Consider the following 17,631-nt stretch of genomic DNA (forward strand, 5'->3'; position numbering starts at 1 on the left):
TGTTGGCTATCGTTTTCGGTATGGTCTGGGGGAAAACCTGAGCTGCGGCCGCTATTCGCTCGTTCCTCTCTGCTGGATGCAGAAAATTGATCCCTTCGTTCGCAAATCGCGGTGAGAGGGTAGCGGCCTCGGTTTCTGGTTGGGTCGTACGTTCACGTCATTCTAGGGAAAATGGAGCAAAAGGGGAAAAAGGCGGGATGCAATTCATTCAGAGAACCAGCAGTTCTGGAGGAACCAACGGCCCCCTGCCATCCACCGCTGTCCAGTAGATGGCACCCACGCGGCAAGCACCACCAAAACCCACCAACCCCCGGCCGCGCTCGACTTTTGAGCGGGAACAGGCCCCAGCTCAAGCTACCCTTGCCCAGAACTGTAGCGCCTCTTACCAAATCACGAGGTACTGCTGTCCGTTTCCGACTTCACCTCACTCGTTATGTAACAACGCCATCTAACAACCACGGCCCTACAAATAATGGGTGAACCCGTGGAGAGACATACATACACACATACATTCTTATTAATGATCCCACTGTTCGTCCCTTATTTCCTGCTTCTGCATCTCGATTGTGCCCGCCCCGTCTTGCTGGAGCTGTAAACGCCGTATAGGGAATGGAACTGCTTGTCCTACTTGCCGGAGCGGGCCATGAATCCGCTTACGTACCACAGCAGCGAACGCTGGCGACGGAGGCGTAACCAGCATTATGCAAGTGACTTGCGTATAGGATGTCGAGTCGTGTTGCGTGACGATGAATTACACTGCATGCAGGTTGAGTATGGTAACGAGGTAAACCGCCAGACTTGCTCACGTATCAAGAATTTCCGATTAGGCGCAATCGTGTGCTGCTTCTCGAGCTCCTTGGGGTTGGTGAAGTCATCGGTTCATCTGAAGATGTGTATATATAATTCCGACCAGCAGCAGTATTGTCCATCCGAAGTCAGAAGTATATCTGAGCATAGATAGCAAGCAACAGCCTCGCAAATGCCCTCCTGCAGCAAGTTTCGGCCACAAGAACCCCAACCACAAGACCAGCCCCAGCCCCAGTACGAACAACCTCAAGCTGATTCAACACATCTTACACATATCACCATGCCCCCTGTCAAAGAGCTCAGCGAGATTCCCACGTCCGAGAAGCCAGGGAGCAACTTCACGGCGGCCCCGTATCCCGGCAGCTCTCCGCCCACCTTCGCAGCGGTTCCCCATCACCCTCGGTGTATAGGGAACGCCTACCCACCGCTTTCCACCCAGGCAAGAGAACAGGTCTCTAGCAGCAGCCCTCGCAGATGATGGATCAGCAAGGTCAAGGCAGCCCTGCCCTTCTCAAGATGTCAGGCGCGGGGGAGTGGCGCTGCAACATAAGCTGCCCATTCTGAAAACATCAGCAGGGTGGGAAGGCTGCCAGAAGGGAATCCTTTTTGTGAATAGGACTTGTTATACGGAGTATTTGTGATGCCTAGGTCTTGGATAGGGGGAGTAGAGTACAGTGATATCGTGGACTTTGCTGGATATGACAAATCCGGTCTGGTCCTTGGGGACAATCCGCGATGAGGGATAGGGTCAGTCGACTTTCACACCCAAGGAAGAGAAAAGATCTTCGTATGATTAGGAAGCCGGATAAGCATCACCTGACAGGAGTATTTCACAACTGGAAACGTGGTCTGAAGAAGAAGAAAACCGCCCAGACAAAAAAGTAGAGTCATGGCCTGGTTGGATGTGTGGGAAGGGGGCATGTTGAATGAAATACTTATTCAACTTACCACCACATCTCCCCACATACCCGCGCCGCTGCATTTGTGAATCCTCGCCGACATTTGCTTCACTGTGACAACACTGAACACCTTGCCTTTGAACAAAAGTGCTCTGACGTTATCATGCCCAAGTACCTGACCTATTATGGTATCTCATCACGCACGAAGGTGAATATCCTTTATAGTACAAAACCATATTTACCCCAATGTGGCCCAGCGATGCTGATGAGCATCTATCCTTCTAATAGGCACACTGAAGACAATGTCTTCAAACAAAACGAGAGATCTTCTCGAAATCCCCAAAAACACCATCTGAACGCCTCCGTATGCAGCTCCTTATGTACATCTACACTGTTTCCCGGTTACGAAGCGTCTGCTTCCTCGTTTCTTCCATTTCGGCCCTCATCACCTCGTTGAAATCGTCTGCGTTATCCAGATAAAGGTGGTGTCCCGCCTTCTTGATAATAACGACCTTGGCTGACCCGTTCTCTTTGCGCTTCTCTTCGTCCGTGCTGTTCAGGAGCGCCTTGGCCTTCGCCTGATTCAGTTTCTCCTCGGCTGCTATGCCCCCTTTCTTATCCATCCAGTCGTTCTCTCCGTACATGAACACGATGGGGAAGCCCGTCTCCTTCACTGCTGGAGATGATTCGGAGGCGGCCGTGATGACTTGGCGGCCGACATCCTGTATACGGTTGATGACGGGCCTGCGGGCGAATGCACCGGGCGCAAGGAGGTAGGGTAAGGCGTATTCTCCACTTCCCCTTTGTCGGAACAACGAGTAGGCATAGTCGTGGAGTGTTTGCGCCTCGTCCATGGGCAAATGGTCAAATCTGCGCGAGGTCCAGCCTGATACGAACCGAGGACCCAAGGGTCCAGATAAACGGACGATGCTGAAAGGCGATACGTTGGCATCCCATAACCAAACCAACCAGCCGGGGTACGGCCTCTTCTTTGGCGTCTCAGCACCTTCCGGTTTAGTTCGCGCGTTCTTGAGACTGCTTTGGTCATGCGACTGTGTTGTTGCTTGCTGGTCCTGGGTGAATTCGCTCTGGAATGTTGACTCCTGCGGCTCGGGCAGATCGGAGTTGACCGCATAGGGGTCTTCGGGAATCCCAACAGGAGATGCCAGAATGAGTTTGTTTAAATGGCCTGGGTACTTCAGGGCGTACGACACAGCCAGGTAACCACCCAGCGAGTGACCCAATAAGGTAAACTTTTCGAGCTTCCGAGCCTTCCGCCAGTCTTCCAGGGCATCGATGAACCAGTTCTCCGCCTCCGTGATTTTGCCAACCTGATCTTTCGCGTTTATTCGGAAGGGTGGACGCGTAGAGTTGCCCATTCCCAGCATATCTAGCGCATACAACTTCCAGCCCTTGGTACGAGTCAGGGGTTCGAAATTCTTGTAGTAGAAGCCGAGGCCGGCGCCATAGCCATGGAGCATGACGAGCGTATCATCAACGGGCTCGTCGACATGTTCGACGGAGAATTGTTCAGACCGCGGTTCTTGCCTGGTAGTTGGACCACTTGTGACTTCCATACTCTAGGGCCAAAGGGGTCGATCTTCGCCGAGGTTTCTTGGGAGCCGGGATGCTCGGCTGACGGCAGGGCATCTCAGGGGCGCCACGCTCTGCGCGACAGCCTCTCGGAGGTAGGGGATACACGATATAACGTTTCGTTCGGCGACCGGTGGGGTTACGCTGGTCCACTACTGGCTACTTAGTGCTCGCACAGGACCGTTATAGAGAGAAGTATTGGAAGGGGCATACCCATTGGTGAATCGCATCCCTGTATCTGAGGGGAAGTAGGTTCGCTGTGACGCTTGCTTTGATGTCTCCTGACTCTTCATTTGGTCCTCCTTTGCTCTTTGCGATGCCAGCATGGACTGCTGCCCTCCGGGTTTGGGATTGGACGCTGCGGCGGCTTCACTCGACATGTTAGTCAGGAGTGTGGTGTTGGGATCGCTCTGGAATTTTTGGACGGCCGCGATGATCTTCTTCGAGGACTGGACTATATTCACGGGCTCTTTCTGGAGTCTTTGGACGGCCGCGATGGCTTTTCTCGAGGAATGGAAGACGGTAGAGGTATTGGAGTTCTTGATCATACCGAACAGGTGTCAGAGACGTAGGCGGTGGTGGGGACAGCACCGCCTACTTAAAAAAATATCCAAACTCCGGTGACCTGGAGGAAAGCAGATATCCGAGTCCGGTATGAAACAGATGGCACTAGTCAGTCGATTACGCCTACACCCGAGTAACGACAACAGTATGTACAATTAGAGGCGTGCGCATGCAGGGACAAAGACGGTAGGGGGGTGGGCTGAGTGAGTTGAGTTGAGCCGAGTGCGAGGCGAGAATGCAAGTTGCGACAGGCTGCGGCGATAAGCGGCAACATTGAAGTGCTTTAGCGGGCGGCCTTTCAGATCGCTAGATGAGCCATGGGGGAAAAGAGAGTCAAGCTCGATGGAGGATCTCGACCCCTGGACTTTACAGCGGGTTTCTCGGATTTAAGAATGTCTCCGTGTCATCGAGGCACACTCGGGCTTGTTAAAGGTCCGCCCCGGCTCGACCTGGTGGCCGAGGAGCAATAAATGCAAATCCACGTTCAGCCTCTGGCTGATATAATCGAACTAGTCTTTCTAGGTATATTTAAAACATTGCCCATATAAGTCTGCCTCAGTTTTGCTATGTGTCCTGCAGCCTGCATGCCATCTAATACTATGGGATATGGTAGCCCTAGGCATTTGGTATGTAGTCGGCATCTGCGTTCTACTATCTGTCTATCAATATAAATCGCCAAATGCTATGGTATATCTCTTACAAGTCCTCTTATTATAGAACGGCGTCGGTAAGCATACATCTATCCTGCAGTCTTATTTGTTCTCCAGTTCCACGGTAAGTATGGAAGCGACTAAGCAGCCCAAAAGGCGCTTAAAAGAGGGCACGACAGATACAGCAACGACGGGTGACTGAAAGATGACTTGGCACCGATGGAAAAAGATCCATATCAATTGATGGATATTATGTAAGTGCCTGGCAAAGGCCATTAGGGATCCGACACGCTTTCGGCAAGCATGGATCTACCCAGCTACGACTCTACGAGGGAGCAGGGTAAGCATGGGCGGGTAAGAAAGCATGGTGGGAGCCGCCGCTACGTCATTGCGTCGCTCTATCGTGAAGGTCCAATCCAAGGAGCATGAGGGGGGGAAAGAGCTGGAGAGCTAGGGTGGGAGCTCTAACCTGATGAACGATTTGGGGGGAGACAACCTCCCGGTTTTTTCCCATTCGCCCAATCCCATTTCATTCCAGGCCATCACACGTGCATCGATCTTCAACCTCCATTCAACACGCACAATAGAATCTTCCCATTTTTGCTGGATTCTGTCGTGGGCAGCATCAATTCCCGTACCTGAACACCCACTACTCTACTACTTACTACTCCCAAAACCACAAACATCAACAGTGAGTGCCCACAATCCTCAGCCAGATCCATCTATCATCTGGTCTGATCTGCACCGAACCCAACTGACTTGCCAATTGTGTAGTGTCGTACGCAGACATCGCAGCTTCAGGCCCCAAGCAGACTCCCGAGGAGGTATGAGCGTTTTCCCGTATTGTCCCGTTATCTGCTTCCACAGCGGAACAATTAAAGAGCTATGGCCAGCTGCGGTGAAGGCTGGTGCTTTTCTGGGTCTTCGACCTTTGCGCACATTATATCGCGCTGGTCACAAGTTCTTCTCCATTGACTCGTTCTGACTGTTGGTTGTCCAGGCCGCCGCCCCTCAGCCTCCGGAGATTGTCTCCACCGAGTCCGCCAGCACTTCGTCCTTGGTCGACGTCGATACCCCTTCAGTCCGCACCGTCCCTTCGGACTTCGGCGAGCAGGACATTCAGACCGAAACGCAAGCCGCCCGCCGCGATCGCGAAGAGGAGCAGCGCCGTGCCGAAGCCGACCTTGCCAAGAAGAAGGCTTCTGGCAAGGTCCGCAAGGCCGACAGCTTCTTGACCAAATGGTTCGGAGACTTGGACGACGGCGCTAGCACTGCGCTTGTCATCAGCAATCTCGTCGGTGTCGTCGGCTTGAGTGGTTTCTTGGGATACAAGGCCTGGGACCTGCATGCGCGAAACCGCCTCAGCTGGCAGAGCGTCGGCCTTGGCCTTGGCATTATGGGAGTTGTTGGTGCTGCGGAAGGTGTTTTCGGAAGGTAAGATCTATTTGAGGCAATACCCGATAATCAACCAACGTACAGTTTAACTAACACCAACCCTAGATACCTGTACAAGGGCAAGAAGAACCAGTCTTAGTTGGCTTTAACGCATGATTCAATTATATGATTGCCGGTTCTGTATGCTTCTGCGGAACAGAATATGTTCGGTCAGGGGTTGTCCGGGTTTATTCGCAGTCTCTACTCTCTGCATTTCGATCTGCATTAGTCCCCGTCTTGCGATGTAGTCATTTCTGCAACCCTTGGTACTAATTTCATGATTTCAACTCAAAGCTGCGACATGGTACTTGCCGATGAGGCAATCTGGCATTTGTTGGCACCCGCTGGGCCTAAACCCTCGCCTGAGCTTTTGACGTGCAACAATGGTATGCCTTATAAAACTCGGTAGTATAGACTTTTCCGGTTGCATCACCCCAGGCTAATGTGGCATGCTTTGTTTCCGTGTGCCTATATGCGCAGGACAAAGCCGCAGCAGTCATTCATTGGCCCGGTAGCTTTGTCTCACAATGATGGCCTCCAAAGTGATAACCAGGAATGCAACTGGCAACCTACCAACGGCCGACCTTAAACGCCGTTGCTCTGTAGCTTTTCTTCTAATACGTGAACACAGCCATCTGTTCCATCCAACAAAACATGCTTCTAGTGAGAGTCGTGAGATCGCTCTGCTGACAAGGCAAAATAACAGCAGCAAGACTATACATAATTCAATTCTTCACATCATTACATCATGACCGGTCCTCATAGTGGCGGGCAAGATGTTGGAGTCGTCGGAGCAGGAGTATCTGGGACGAAGAGACCTGCGAGTGACAACCTTGGCAATGGCCATACCAAACGCACGAACACCGGAGTCATCACAACCGAGGGACCGCTAATTACAGTCAAGAATCTTCTAAATGTCGACTTCTGGGGCTTGCCCAAGCTCTGCCATCGTCACAATAGACAAGTCGGCGACCTAGGCAACCCCTTTGAAGCTGTCGAGAGTTGGGCGAGGCGCGCCCTTCCACGGTCCGATTTCAACACGGGGAATCCACATTACCCCTACCTGACCGTCGGCAGCTGGACAATGTCGCGTTTTGGCAAGCCGGTCATCGTCGGCAAGGGCAACAACTTCTACCAGTCTGTCCTGGACGCCTTTCGGGGAGAGAAATGCAGCCAAGATCTCCGATGATAATGAGATCGAAGTACCGATCAAGTACCTTACCATGATCAGCGAGTTGGAACAGGAGCCGCCGCGGCCACATGACGCGGATATGCACGAGTATGGGCCTTACTTGCGCCTCCTGGCGGGACATCGGAGGTATACAGTGTCTCAACAAGCAGTAGAGCCGCAAGACATCATAATGGGCCAGTCAGAGAATGGCGAAACTGCCGAGGACGAGTCAGCAACAATGGAGCCCAGCGAGGAAAGCCAAAGCGCCGGGAGTCAGGAAACATACACTTCCATTAGTCCACCTGCGCACCCTAAAAATCCGAAAACGCCGGTGAAGTCTCGCGATGCTGCCACCAAGTTTAGCCAGGGCTTACCGACGCCGGGTTCAAACAAGGTCATAAGCGAGGCTGTCAACAAGAAGTCCCTGCAGGGTACTCAGGCGCCGACTGGAAAGAAGAACAACGAGACGCCGGTGGTGACAGGAGCCACCAGCAAACCCAATGCAGGCTTGCTTACGCCAGAAAAGGAACAGAAAAGCACACCGACGAAACCCGCTACTACTACTACAGCTGCTGCTGTCGGTACCAAGGCAACAGCGAATACAGATAATAAGACGACGGGAAAGCCGCAATGGCCATGGCCAGAAGCACCCGTACAAGGCTCCAAACCCCCCCCTACAGCAGACAAGGACCGTGGCGTGGCCTCCAAAGTGCCTCCCCCTACTAGTAGTACCCAAGTGCAGCAACCCGGGACTACAGGCTTTTTTCTAGTGCAAAGGTAGCACAGAATAAGGGAAACAACACGACTGGAGACGCGGTCTCTGATGTCGAGACCGAAGCTAGGGACATCGCTGAAACTCGAGCCCTAATCGAGGCTCAGATCGCTGCTGAAGTCGAAGCCCAACACGCTGCTAGCAGTGCTGCTGAACGCGCTGTCAAAGAGGCTGCCAAATCTCAATCCAGTACCGAAACCCAATCCGCTGATGAAAATCAAGTTGCTCCGCAAGTCGCCGCAACCCAGCACGCTACCAAAGCCTCTATTGCTCTAGAGCCTTTGAAAATTCATAGTGCTTATACAAAAGCTGCCAAGGCCAACACCAGCGCCGTCAAGGCCAGCACCGTCAAGGACCGCGCCGTCAAGGACCGCGCCGACAAAGACCGCACCGCCAAAAATCCGTCCAAGGGAAGATCTGAGGAACTGCACGGAAAAAGCCAGCGTCTGTCCTTCGGCGTTGAATTTGAGTTCATGATACCAGTGGTACTGGAAGAAGAGCGCGATGGGACGAACATAGACGATGAGCTGCTTCCGGCTCTGAATGTCATCCCACTTGCGCCGGGCGAAGACAAGGATGGACGATCACGGACAAAATATGACTATTCGATTGACCCCAGGGCCGATTTGTTCGTGCGGGACTGGGTGGAGGAACAACTTCGCGCCACCTTGATGGACCTTGGTGTGCCTGTTATTGGCGATGATGGCACGTTGCGCAACGCTGACCCGAAGGCCGAGAACGTATCTTCCGATCGGGAGTACTGGGGCTGGAAAATCATCAACAACAGCTCGGTCAAAATTCCGGAACCGGTCAACGCGGCGTACCAGGGCGGCAAGCCGCGCTGGGTCGGCCTCGAGCTGATTTCGCCCGCCTACTGGGCCACGCCCAAGAGCCTCGGCGAGATCCGCCGCGTCGTGGGCGCCCTCTCGAGCAAGCTGCGGGTCCTGACGCCCGGCACCGCCGGCCTGCACGTCCACGTCAGCCGCGGCAAGGGGTCGTTCAGCCTCGGGGAGCTGAAGCGCCTGGCCGGGCTGTGCTACGCCGCCGCGCCCCTGCTGTCGCAGCTGCACCCGGAGTCGCGGCACGAGAACGATTACTGCCAGAACAATCGGTTCTACTCCAACCTCGCGCACGGCATGATCATGGAGCAGGCCATCGCCCACCGCGCGCAGCGGCGCCGCAGCCGGGGCGTCGTCTGCAACGTCAACCACGGCAGCGTGCCCCAGGAGCCCATGGCGAAGCCCCAGTACCTGCTCGCGCCGGACAAGGAGTCGGGCCAGCGGCCGGCCGACACGCCGCGGTTCCAGCGGGCGATCCAGCGTGGCAGCCTGCGCGGCGAGGCCCTCTCGCAAAGGGTGTACCAGGGGTACGCCAACGCCATGCTCAAGGGCGAGAACGGCGAGAAACTGCCGCCGCCGCGCGACATCGAGCAGGCCATCGACGAGCTGTGGCGGGCGCCGACCGCCACCGACCTGGTGGCCATCTTCCAGAACTTCAACAGCCGGAACTACGCGTACAACTTCGCGCGGTACGTGTGCGCGGACTTTGTCAGCGACGACGACAACATCGCCGAATACTTCCCCAGCACCAACAGCAGCAGCCACAGCAGGCGCAACAGCGGCAGCACCACCAGCGGCGGCGTGCACCACTGCAACACGGACTCGCGGACCGTCGAGTTCCGGCAGGCGGCCTCGACGCTGGACCCGGACTCGGTGGTGGCCTGGATCCGCGTCGTGGTCAACCTGACGTGCGTGGCGGTGCACACGACGCTGGACGAGTTCTCGCGCCTCGTGCACGGCTGCGCCAAGGCCGAGCGCGAGCCGGCGTGGTACGACGCCTTCGACCTGCTCGTCGACCTCGACATGCCGCGCACGGCGCAGTTCATCCAGACGCGCATGCTGGCGCGGGCGGGCCGGACCCCGTGGGCCGACTTGCCCGCCAAGGCCCTGCCGAGCTACGACGACGCTCCGGGGGACTCGGTCTGGCGGGGGTAAGTGTGGACGACGAAGAAGAAGATGATGATGGAGGAAGAAGCAGATGAGAAGGCTTTTGGGGAGGGATGAGTGAAGCGGGACGGAACAGGGAGAGGAAGTCAGGGTAGCTATGTGAGGTGATGTTTTGGTTCAGAGCTATGGTTTATGTACAGTACACACATATTGATATTGCAGCGAACTTTACAAAGGCACGAGTGGGAGGAATGTATCTCATTATGTCATCGTTTCCCAACCTTTTTGATTTGCAAAGGGCTCTCCTAAATACCTCCATAATAGGGCGCCCGAAACCGTAAAGACCTTCTCTCCGCGATGCATCTCTATGCCTAGAAGAGCCGCCCATCACCATCATGTTGATTTGGTCGGTCGTTCGTTTAAGGGGCTGTTGAGCTACAGGGCGGACTGGGGATTTAATTCATAGTCTGCAATACAATCCATTCAGTTGGTGTCAGACATGGATCGATCATGTACACGCCTAAAAGGTTAGAAACTAAAGCAATTACGTACGTTGTGACACAGCGGCGCGGGTAAGCGCCGTGATTGCCGATTGCCCGGATCCGTCACGCACTTCAAGGACCCTGCTCTTCAATCAACCAACCGGCGACTACTTACTCATAACACATTTGCGTCCCTTTGACCATCCACTCAAATAATTGCTATTCTGGACTGGTAATCTTAACAGATCTGATCGCAACTGATTTACAATTGCTACCATCATTGCATTCGATACGGCTGACGAGGGTTTTCAGTACACAAACCATGGCAACTGCAACAGCCAAGGTGGTGCAAATGAACCAGAGATCAACTCGAATCCTCAGCTGCAGTCCTATTACCAGTCATGGGAGTCGAGGATTGGGTACAGGCTTATGCTGGGCGGCACACGGCATTTTGGGTATTGGGATTATGACACCTACTGGCCATTTCCCTTCTCCAAAGGTTTACGCAATATGGAGGATAAGATGGCCCAAGCCTTAGCACTCCCTGCCGGGTCAAAGGTTCTCGATGCCGGTTGCGGCGTCGGCCATGTTGCTCTGCGCATGGCAAAAACCCACGGATTGCACGTCAAGGCCATCGATGTCACGGAACATCATGTCGTCAAGGCACGGCACAACATCAAACGCTCCGGGTTAACGGATGATGTCATCAGTGCGCAGAGGATGGACTACCATCATCTAGAGTCCTTCGCGGACGAGTCCTTCGATGGTGTGTACACGATGGAGACCTTAGTGCACGCGACCGATCCCAAGCTCGTCCTCGACGGGTTCTACCGCTTGCTCAAGCCTGGCGGTCGCCTGGTGCAGTTCGAGTACGAACACGACCCCTTCCAGGAGGCCAGCAAAGACCTCGCGAACTCGATGGACAAGATCAACCAGTACTCGGCCATGCCCACCAATGCCGTCTCGCATGCGGGCGTCTTCAAGGGGATGCTCGAGGAGGCCGGCTTCGAGGAAGTCGTCGTGCGCGACTACTCGGAGAACATCCGGCCCATGACGCGCGCCTTCTTCCTGTTGGCCATCGTGCCGTACTTCTTCGTGCGGCTGTTCGGGCTAGAGCGATACTTCATCAACACGGTCGCTGGCGTGGAATCCTACCACGGGCGCGACCATTGGCGGTATGTAGCGATTTCTGCCACAAAGCCGAAAGGGGCGGCAGAGGTCTCGACGACTAGGTAGCGCGACAAGCTACGAATGGGCGCTCACGGTTGTGTTTTTTTTTTTTTTTTTTTTTTTTTTTCGGTTTATGAGCATGCTCTGGGCCCCAGTGGGAAATGGCTCCCGAGGTTTTCCTTCATGCGTCGTTCGAGTTTATTGTCCGTCGGACTTTAGTAAAGTTTTCACACAAGCGAAAATGGCAATGATGGCGGTGTCGTCGTGTGGGTAGTACTGTAGTACAGTAGATTGCGGCGACATGCGTAAACCGGCTCATTCCCCGTCGCCAATGCGACAGCAATATTCGTTACCTCCCGAAGATGGCGTCCGCATATGCGGAAAGCAGGTTCCACGGCCCGTCCAATTCATGTCCCCTGGTAACTAGCATGGCTTTTTCAATGCGACCCGGCGGTGCAAAATGTAGAATGGCAGGGCTCGCAGGGGCACCCCACCTACGATGACCCCAAAATAACCCACGGAGTCTCGACCCAATTCGGACGGTATTGTCAGGGGCCACTGACTCGTCACATAGTATACCGCATTCTATACCAAGTAAACTCGCCGAGGCGCCCACTGGGATGGAAGTGCGAAAATGGTCGCTTGCCCCGAAAAGTTCGTGTACTTGTCACCTATATATATGATGGTATGGCTGCGTTTCTTTGGGTGAAGGGGCATCCAGCCATCAAGCACTCTGCAGCATCCAGCTAACTATCGCCTCTCTTTCTTTGTCTGCAAACCTAACTGCTAGTCTATCTTTTATAATTTGCAATCATGCGGTCCACCACAGCACTCGTCGTCTCCCTTGCGACCTCCGTCGCCGCCGTCAACGACAATATCTGGAAGGCCCCTACGGCGTCTGACCGTAAGTACTCGACACACCCGGACCGAGCTCGGGATGGAAATGACTGATGGATCCCGGCATAGGACGCAGCCCATGCCCCATGTTGAACTCATTGGCCAACTCGGGCTATTTCAACCGGGACGGGCTCAACATCTCCCTGTCCGACTTCAGCACCGTGCTGTCCGACGTCATCAACCTGGACCCCGCCGCCACGGCCCTCGTGACGGCTGTGGGCATCAAGGCGTCGACGACGGGCTACGCCGACACGCTGAACCTGGACGACCTGGATAAGCACGGCATCATCGAGCACGACGCCAGCCTCAGCCGCGCCGACTGGAATAACGGCGCCGGCGACAGCCACAGCTTCAACAAGGACATCTGGGCGCAGACCCTGACCCACTTCCCCGACGACACCATCTCCATCAAGCAGCTGGCCGAGGCCCGCGCCGCCGTCATCGCCCGCGCCAACGCCACCCACCCGGACACCTTCACCTTCGGCGCCGCCCAGGCCCAGGGCAGCCTGCTCGAGAACTCGCTGATCCTCTCCGTCTTCGGCAGCGGCACCGAGGGCAATGCTGTGCTGAAGCACGTCCGGACCATGTTTGGTATGTATCCCCTCCCTCCCCTTCGCACCACAAACCCCCGGGAGTTTTGGTGTGATGTGATTGTGGTAATCTTTTTCTTTTGCCCCCGCGGGCAATGTTACTGACGGCTGTTCATTGCAGAGGAGGAGCGGCTGCCGATTGAGGAGGGCTGGGTCAAGCCGAAGAACGTCATTGATCTTGCGGCGATTCAAAGCCTCGGAGCTAAGCTTACCGCGGCGACTGCTTAGAGCGAAAGCCCTGGGTCAAGGTCAATCAATGTGTTTCTACAGGCCGTCTTATGGTCTGGATACACGCATCCACGGTGGTATGTCAATTATGGGCAACGAGTGTTTCATATACATGTCAATATAACGAGTGATGTGCTATAGGATGAAAAATCCCGAATCTGCTGCTGAATGACCTCCGAGAAGATTCTGTTTGAGATTATGCGTCGATCATTGAGCAAAGCTACCCGGGCAAGGCTTTCTATCGTTCCGCACCGCTTAGAGTAGAACACCATTGCAGGCGGCGGTAGTACGCACCGTAAGCCTGCTGGGCCTTGGAGGACGATTCTAGGCAACTTGAACAAGGGGCTAGATGATAGCTAGCGGGGTACACCGACTTCCCGAAGTTAAAGGGGCTGCTCATCATGGCGCGATGGTGACTCCAAGGGACCTATGAATAGAAGATGGATACATGATGCGTCACATAGACTAGCAGGATCATGGTCAAGGAACATTGTACCTTATTGGCCTGATAGATTTTAAAGCGCAATACGCTCAGTAAGCACTGGCTTGAGATTGATTCAATACATACATAGATTCGAAAGCTTTTGATTCCAAACAACCCGTTGATCCGCGAAGTAAAGACGGCATTAGACCTGAGCCTGCCGCTGCAATCCTAGTCCCTACACCCCTATCCTGTCCCTCGGATACCCGCAAGGTTCTCCCTCCCTCGGCCTCTATCACAGCGGCGGAGCGTTCGGGTCCATCATGCACTGGTCGACGCGCATCAGCTGCTTGCCCGTGGCCTTGGCGATCTGGATGAACTGCTTGAGGTAGTCGACGGTGGAGGGGTAGAGGTAGTGCATGACGACGAGGTTGCCGCCCTTGTCGACGTCGCGCTTGAAGGCCTCGAGCTGCTTCTCGGGCGTGTCTGACTCGGCCCACATCCAGTCCTCGACGTCGACGCTCCACTGCACGATGTAGGGGTCGTCGATGACGGCCGCGAGGCGCTGCCGCATGCGCGCGCCCTCGGTGCCGAAGGGCGCGCGGAAGTAAGGGGTGTGCATGCCGTCGAACGTCGCCGCCACGGCCCGGATCATGTTGCTGTACTCCCAGTCGATGGACGCCTCATCCGGCAGGCCCTCGAGCGCCGGGTGCGTGTAGCTGTGCATGGCGACCTGGTGCCCCCGCGCCGCCATGTCGTTGTACAGGCTGCTCAGGTTCGTCGTCGGGTCCTGCAGCGCCGCGCCGACGGTGAAGAAGGTGACCTGGATGCCCTCGTCCTTGATCGTGTCCATGACCTGCCGCGCCAGCGTCGGGTCGCCGTCGTCGATGGCGAAGGCGAACGAGTTGGGCCGCTTGCACGCGAAGACGAACTGGCCCGACGGCAGCTTCTCGGGCACCGTCCGGCCGCGCGGCACCTGGTTGACGATCTCGAGCTTCGAGAAGACGGTCGCGTCCGTCGTGTAGAAGCCCTTGAGCGCGAAGCCGACGAGGCGCGTGAAGTTGACGTTGAAGTGGTTCATCGGGATGTAGATGTCCCCGCCGTCGCTGTACCGCGCCGCCTCGAGCGAATCCCACGTTTCCGGGAAGGGTTGGATGTTCTCGTCACACTTCTCGTTATGCTGCTGCAGCGCGATGCTGAACTTGTTGCTGCCACTGTATGCGATGTGGAGGTAGGCGTCTTGCCAGGCGCGCATGTCGCGGCACTTCTCTGTCAGCTGAGTGTTCCACATGAGATCCGAATCGTTCGTCTTGAGCGTCATCTTGTTGTTGCGGAAGGTTAGGCCGAGCCCCTCATCGCCGCCATGCCATTCTCCGAGGGCGTTCGTGTCGGCGTTCTTAAACACGTCGACTACCAGATTGGTCGCCTTGCTGGGCGGCGCTCCCACGGTCGCTATTGGTTCAGACGGGTCAACAGGGGGCTCGACGGCGAATTCCCGAACGGTGTCGCCACAATACATTGCAACAGGACCGAACGTCACAGGCCGTTTCAGGTTGGAGATGAAGAAGGTCTCGAGCTTAGTCAAGTCGAGACCCGAGTACTTGGCAAAGGGGATGCTGTAGAGCTTCTCAGTACCGTCGAATGTCCAGCCAAGTTGCCTGGTCGTCAAAGTGACACTGTTTGCATCCTCGGTTCCACAAGCCCCTTTGGTCGAAGCAAGCTGAACATCGAATTGTGAGCCTGCTGGTGCGGTGATTCGCAATGAGATGCCCCCCATAGGCTCGGGCGTCCATGCAACCAACTTGTGAGTACCAATAGGAATCCGTGTTCTTTGGTGTGAATGTCACCTTATTATTCCGGACGACCACCGAGCTCATGGTTCCATCATCGCTCGACGACTTTAGCAGCGCATTGTAGAAGAGAAACGTTAGACGCGACTGCGACTCAAAGTCGTCAATAGCCACGAGGCTGCAATTGTCTTGTCGGCCAGCGAGCCCCAATCCCCGCTCCCGCTCCTCGAGCTCTCTCCTCTGTGCCGCTGGAGGCCCTGGAGGAGTAGTAGGTCTGGGTTCTCTACCCCACCCGCCATCGCCATCATCGTCGCAGTCATAATCCCACCAGTGACAAGTCGAAGTCGGCCTACGCGTAGTTGTTCGGCGTGTTGTCGTTTTACGCGTGGTAGTGGGTGGCGGTGGCGGTGGTGGTAGGGGAGGTGAAACTGTGACTGTCACCGTGACAGTCGGCAGCGGCGCCGTTGTGGTAATCGTAGTAGGGGCTAAGCGAGATGGTGAGCCAACTTGCATTAATTTTCAGCTGCTTCAGCTCTTTACACATACCTGAAGAAGTAGTCGGAGGTGGCGGCGCCGGGGCACCACCACACAGGAATTGGATATTGTCGATTTGCCAGACACTATCGGTTCCTGTCAAGCCTTTTGAGAAGCCATACCACAGGAAGCCGATTACACCGTTCAAATTGGCCTCAGGCCACGAATTCAAGGGAACCTGGATGGTTTCCAAGGTACCACTGAGACCGTCGATGGTGAAATACGTGCTGTTGTACTCAGTTGTTGCCGGATCGCAGTTGAGTTGGGTTTGTATCTCCAGTGACACCGAGGCAGCTTCAGGCCCCTTAATGTCGAAAGACAGGGTGTCGTAGCCCTGAGAAAGGGCGGCGGTGCAACCAAATTGCTCATATATGTACGACTCAACAGTCTCAGAAGGGGTGAAAGTGAGCACGCCCCCATCGACACTCGTAGCATTCATGGTGCCATCGTCTGTGCCGCGTGGTCAGCAGGTGATAGAAGGAGAAGGTTGGTAACATCAGTATACTTACCGCTTGTAGCGCCCTCCAGACTGTTCAAGTTCTCGGTCCAGTGACTGAAGTCGTCAATAACCAGAGCGGCTGTGCATGCTTGGCCCTGCCTTTTGTTGGGAGCAAAGGCAGCGATCGCACTGCCAAGGAGGCAAGTGCTGCTAATGACTATGCCTGCCAGCATGGTGGCTATGATATGCCTCGTAGCTGAAATTGAGTCGACTTAACTGCGCGGAGGGAGTGAAAGAGATCGATCGCCTTGAGTGCAGCGAGCGGCATCTTCTATATACGTTCTGATTTCTTACCAGATCGAAATACGAGAAGGTCTTCTCAGGCACGCTGCGTACGATCCGCAGAGATTTGTGGATAAATGGACAGAGTAACCGGGGCAGGGAAGCCAATTCTCAGCATCCTGAATGCAAATGAGTGCTACCCTTGCATTGCAGTATAGACTGACATTGTACCTACACTTCTGGCCACGGCTAGAATATGCAGACATGGTACGGCGGCAGCAGTCCGAGGCGTAACGTGGTCTCGAGAATTGCATGTCCAGTTCGACTAATACGAGAGTGGTGGGATGCGGCAGAAGGGGCCATGCGGTCGTCGCTTTGCTCTTACTTGCCATATTGATAGCTCAGATCGTGAAATTGATATGCCGAGGGGCAGAATCTGCACCTTCGTTCCCCGGCATCTCCAGGAACTTGTTCAGTCATTTGGGACGCGATTGGACGGAACCCCGTTTGCCCTGCTCACCCTCGCTTCTGCATGCTGAATTATTATCCTCCTCGCTTCAACCGTATATTAAATCCCCACAAGGTCCCGTCTTGGCAAAAAGCATCAGCACTACTCTCCATATTGGTCTAAATGAGGGACACCCCAAGTTGCGAAGTCGCTGTTATTGACTGCAGCATCGCTGAAATATAGGGTTGTTTGCTAGACCAGCGTCCCTGCAGCCATCGAACGACATGGAATGGTGTGACTGGGCTTCGACTGAGCATATTCGTGCTTTGATATAACAAACAGCATCCTATAGGGCGTGTACGATCGCCATGCCAACGAAAGTAGTTGCAGCCGTAGTGCGAGTAGACGGTTGAATGGCGAATGGTTTATACGTACACAGAAGGGCCGGCAAAAGTCAAGGTTGTTTCGGAGAATTCGCATCGTGTCGAACTTGGTGTCTTCCCGCACGCTTTCT

The 17,631-nt window shown here is 54.9% G+C and overlaps 8 protein-coding genes across 8 annotated transcripts; 6 read left to right on the top strand and 2 right to left on the bottom strand.

Annotated features, from left to right (window-relative positions):
* Positions 1 to 1,087: 1,087 nt before the first annotated feature.
* PG994_000504 (uncharacterized protein) lies at positions 1,088 to 1,285 on the top strand (the record flags this gene model as incomplete). The annotated part of the gene is made up of 1 exon (XM_066851913.1): positions 1,088 to 1,285. One exon carries the CDS (start codon positions 1,088 to 1,090, stop codon positions 1,283 to 1,285), a length of 198 nt encoding a protein of 65 aa, XP_066722545.1.
* An 807-nt stretch (positions 1,286 to 2,092) lies between these two features.
* Positions 2,093 to 3,283, bottom strand: PG994_000505 (cardiolipin-specific deacylase; the record flags this gene model as incomplete). Its single annotated transcript, XM_066851914.1, has 1 exon — positions 2,093 to 3,283. The coding sequence occupies one exon, from the start codon at positions 3,281 to 3,283 to the stop codon at positions 2,093 to 2,095; it is 1,191 nt and encodes a 396-aa protein (XP_066722546.1).
* A 1,533-nt stretch (positions 3,284 to 4,816) lies between these two features.
* PG994_000506 (uncharacterized protein) lies at positions 4,817 to 6,047 on the top strand (the record flags this gene model as incomplete). The annotated part of the gene is made up of 4 exons (XM_066851915.1): positions 4,817 to 4,853; positions 5,288 to 5,337; positions 5,514 to 5,947; positions 6,014 to 6,047. The coding sequence occupies 4 exons, from the start codon at positions 4,817 to 4,819 to the stop codon at positions 6,045 to 6,047; spliced, it is 555 nt and encodes a 184-aa protein (XP_066722547.1).
* A 648-nt stretch (positions 6,048 to 6,695) lies between these two features.
* PG994_000507 (uncharacterized protein) lies at positions 6,696 to 7,136 on the top strand (the record flags this gene model as incomplete). The annotated part of the gene is made up of 1 exon (XM_066851916.1): positions 6,696 to 7,136. The coding sequence occupies one exon, from the start codon at positions 6,696 to 6,698 to the stop codon at positions 7,134 to 7,136; it is 441 nt and encodes a 146-aa protein (XP_066722548.1).
* Positions 7,137 to 7,170: 34 nt separating this feature from the next.
* PG994_000508 (uncharacterized protein) lies at positions 7,171 to 9,884 on the top strand (the record flags this gene model as incomplete). Its single annotated transcript, XM_066851917.1, has 2 exons — positions 7,171 to 7,846; positions 7,930 to 9,884. The coding sequence occupies 2 exons, from the start codon at positions 7,171 to 7,173 to the stop codon at positions 9,882 to 9,884; spliced, it is 2,631 nt and encodes an 876-aa protein (XP_066722549.1).
* Positions 9,885 to 10,828: 944 nt separating this feature from the next.
* On the top strand, positions 10,829 to 11,554 carry PG994_000509 (uncharacterized protein; the record flags this gene model as incomplete). Its single annotated transcript, XM_066851918.1, has 1 exon — positions 10,829 to 11,554. One exon carries the CDS (start codon positions 10,829 to 10,831, stop codon positions 11,552 to 11,554), a length of 726 nt encoding a protein of 241 aa, XP_066722550.1.
* Positions 11,555 to 12,301: 747 nt separating this feature from the next.
* On the top strand, positions 12,302 to 13,203 carry PG994_000510 (uncharacterized protein; the record flags this gene model as incomplete). Its single annotated transcript, XM_066851919.1, has 3 exons — positions 12,302 to 12,392; positions 12,455 to 12,976; positions 13,097 to 13,203. The coding sequence occupies 3 exons, from the start codon at positions 12,302 to 12,304 to the stop codon at positions 13,201 to 13,203; spliced, it is 720 nt and encodes a 239-aa protein (XP_066722551.1).
* Positions 13,204 to 13,919: 716 nt separating this feature from the next.
* On the bottom strand, positions 13,920 to 16,620 carry PG994_000511 (glycosyl hydrolase; the record flags this gene model as incomplete). Its single annotated transcript, XM_066851920.1, has 4 exons — positions 13,920 to 15,453; positions 15,524 to 15,671; positions 15,961 to 16,398; positions 16,458 to 16,620. 4 exons carry the CDS (start codon positions 16,618 to 16,620, stop codon positions 13,920 to 13,922), a joined length of 2,283 nt encoding a protein of 760 aa, XP_066722552.1.
* Between the last annotated feature and the right edge of the window lie 1,011 nt (positions 16,621 to 17,631).

Source organism: Apiospora phragmitis, assembly GCF_038363925.1.
Source record: "Apiospora phragmitis strain CBS 135458 chromosome Unknown utg000001l:1.0-2902119.0:1.0-2906034.0, whole genome shotgun sequence".
In the NCBI taxonomy this organism is placed as follows: Eukaryota; Fungi; Ascomycota; class Sordariomycetes; order Amphisphaeriales; family Apiosporaceae; genus Apiospora; species Apiospora phragmitis.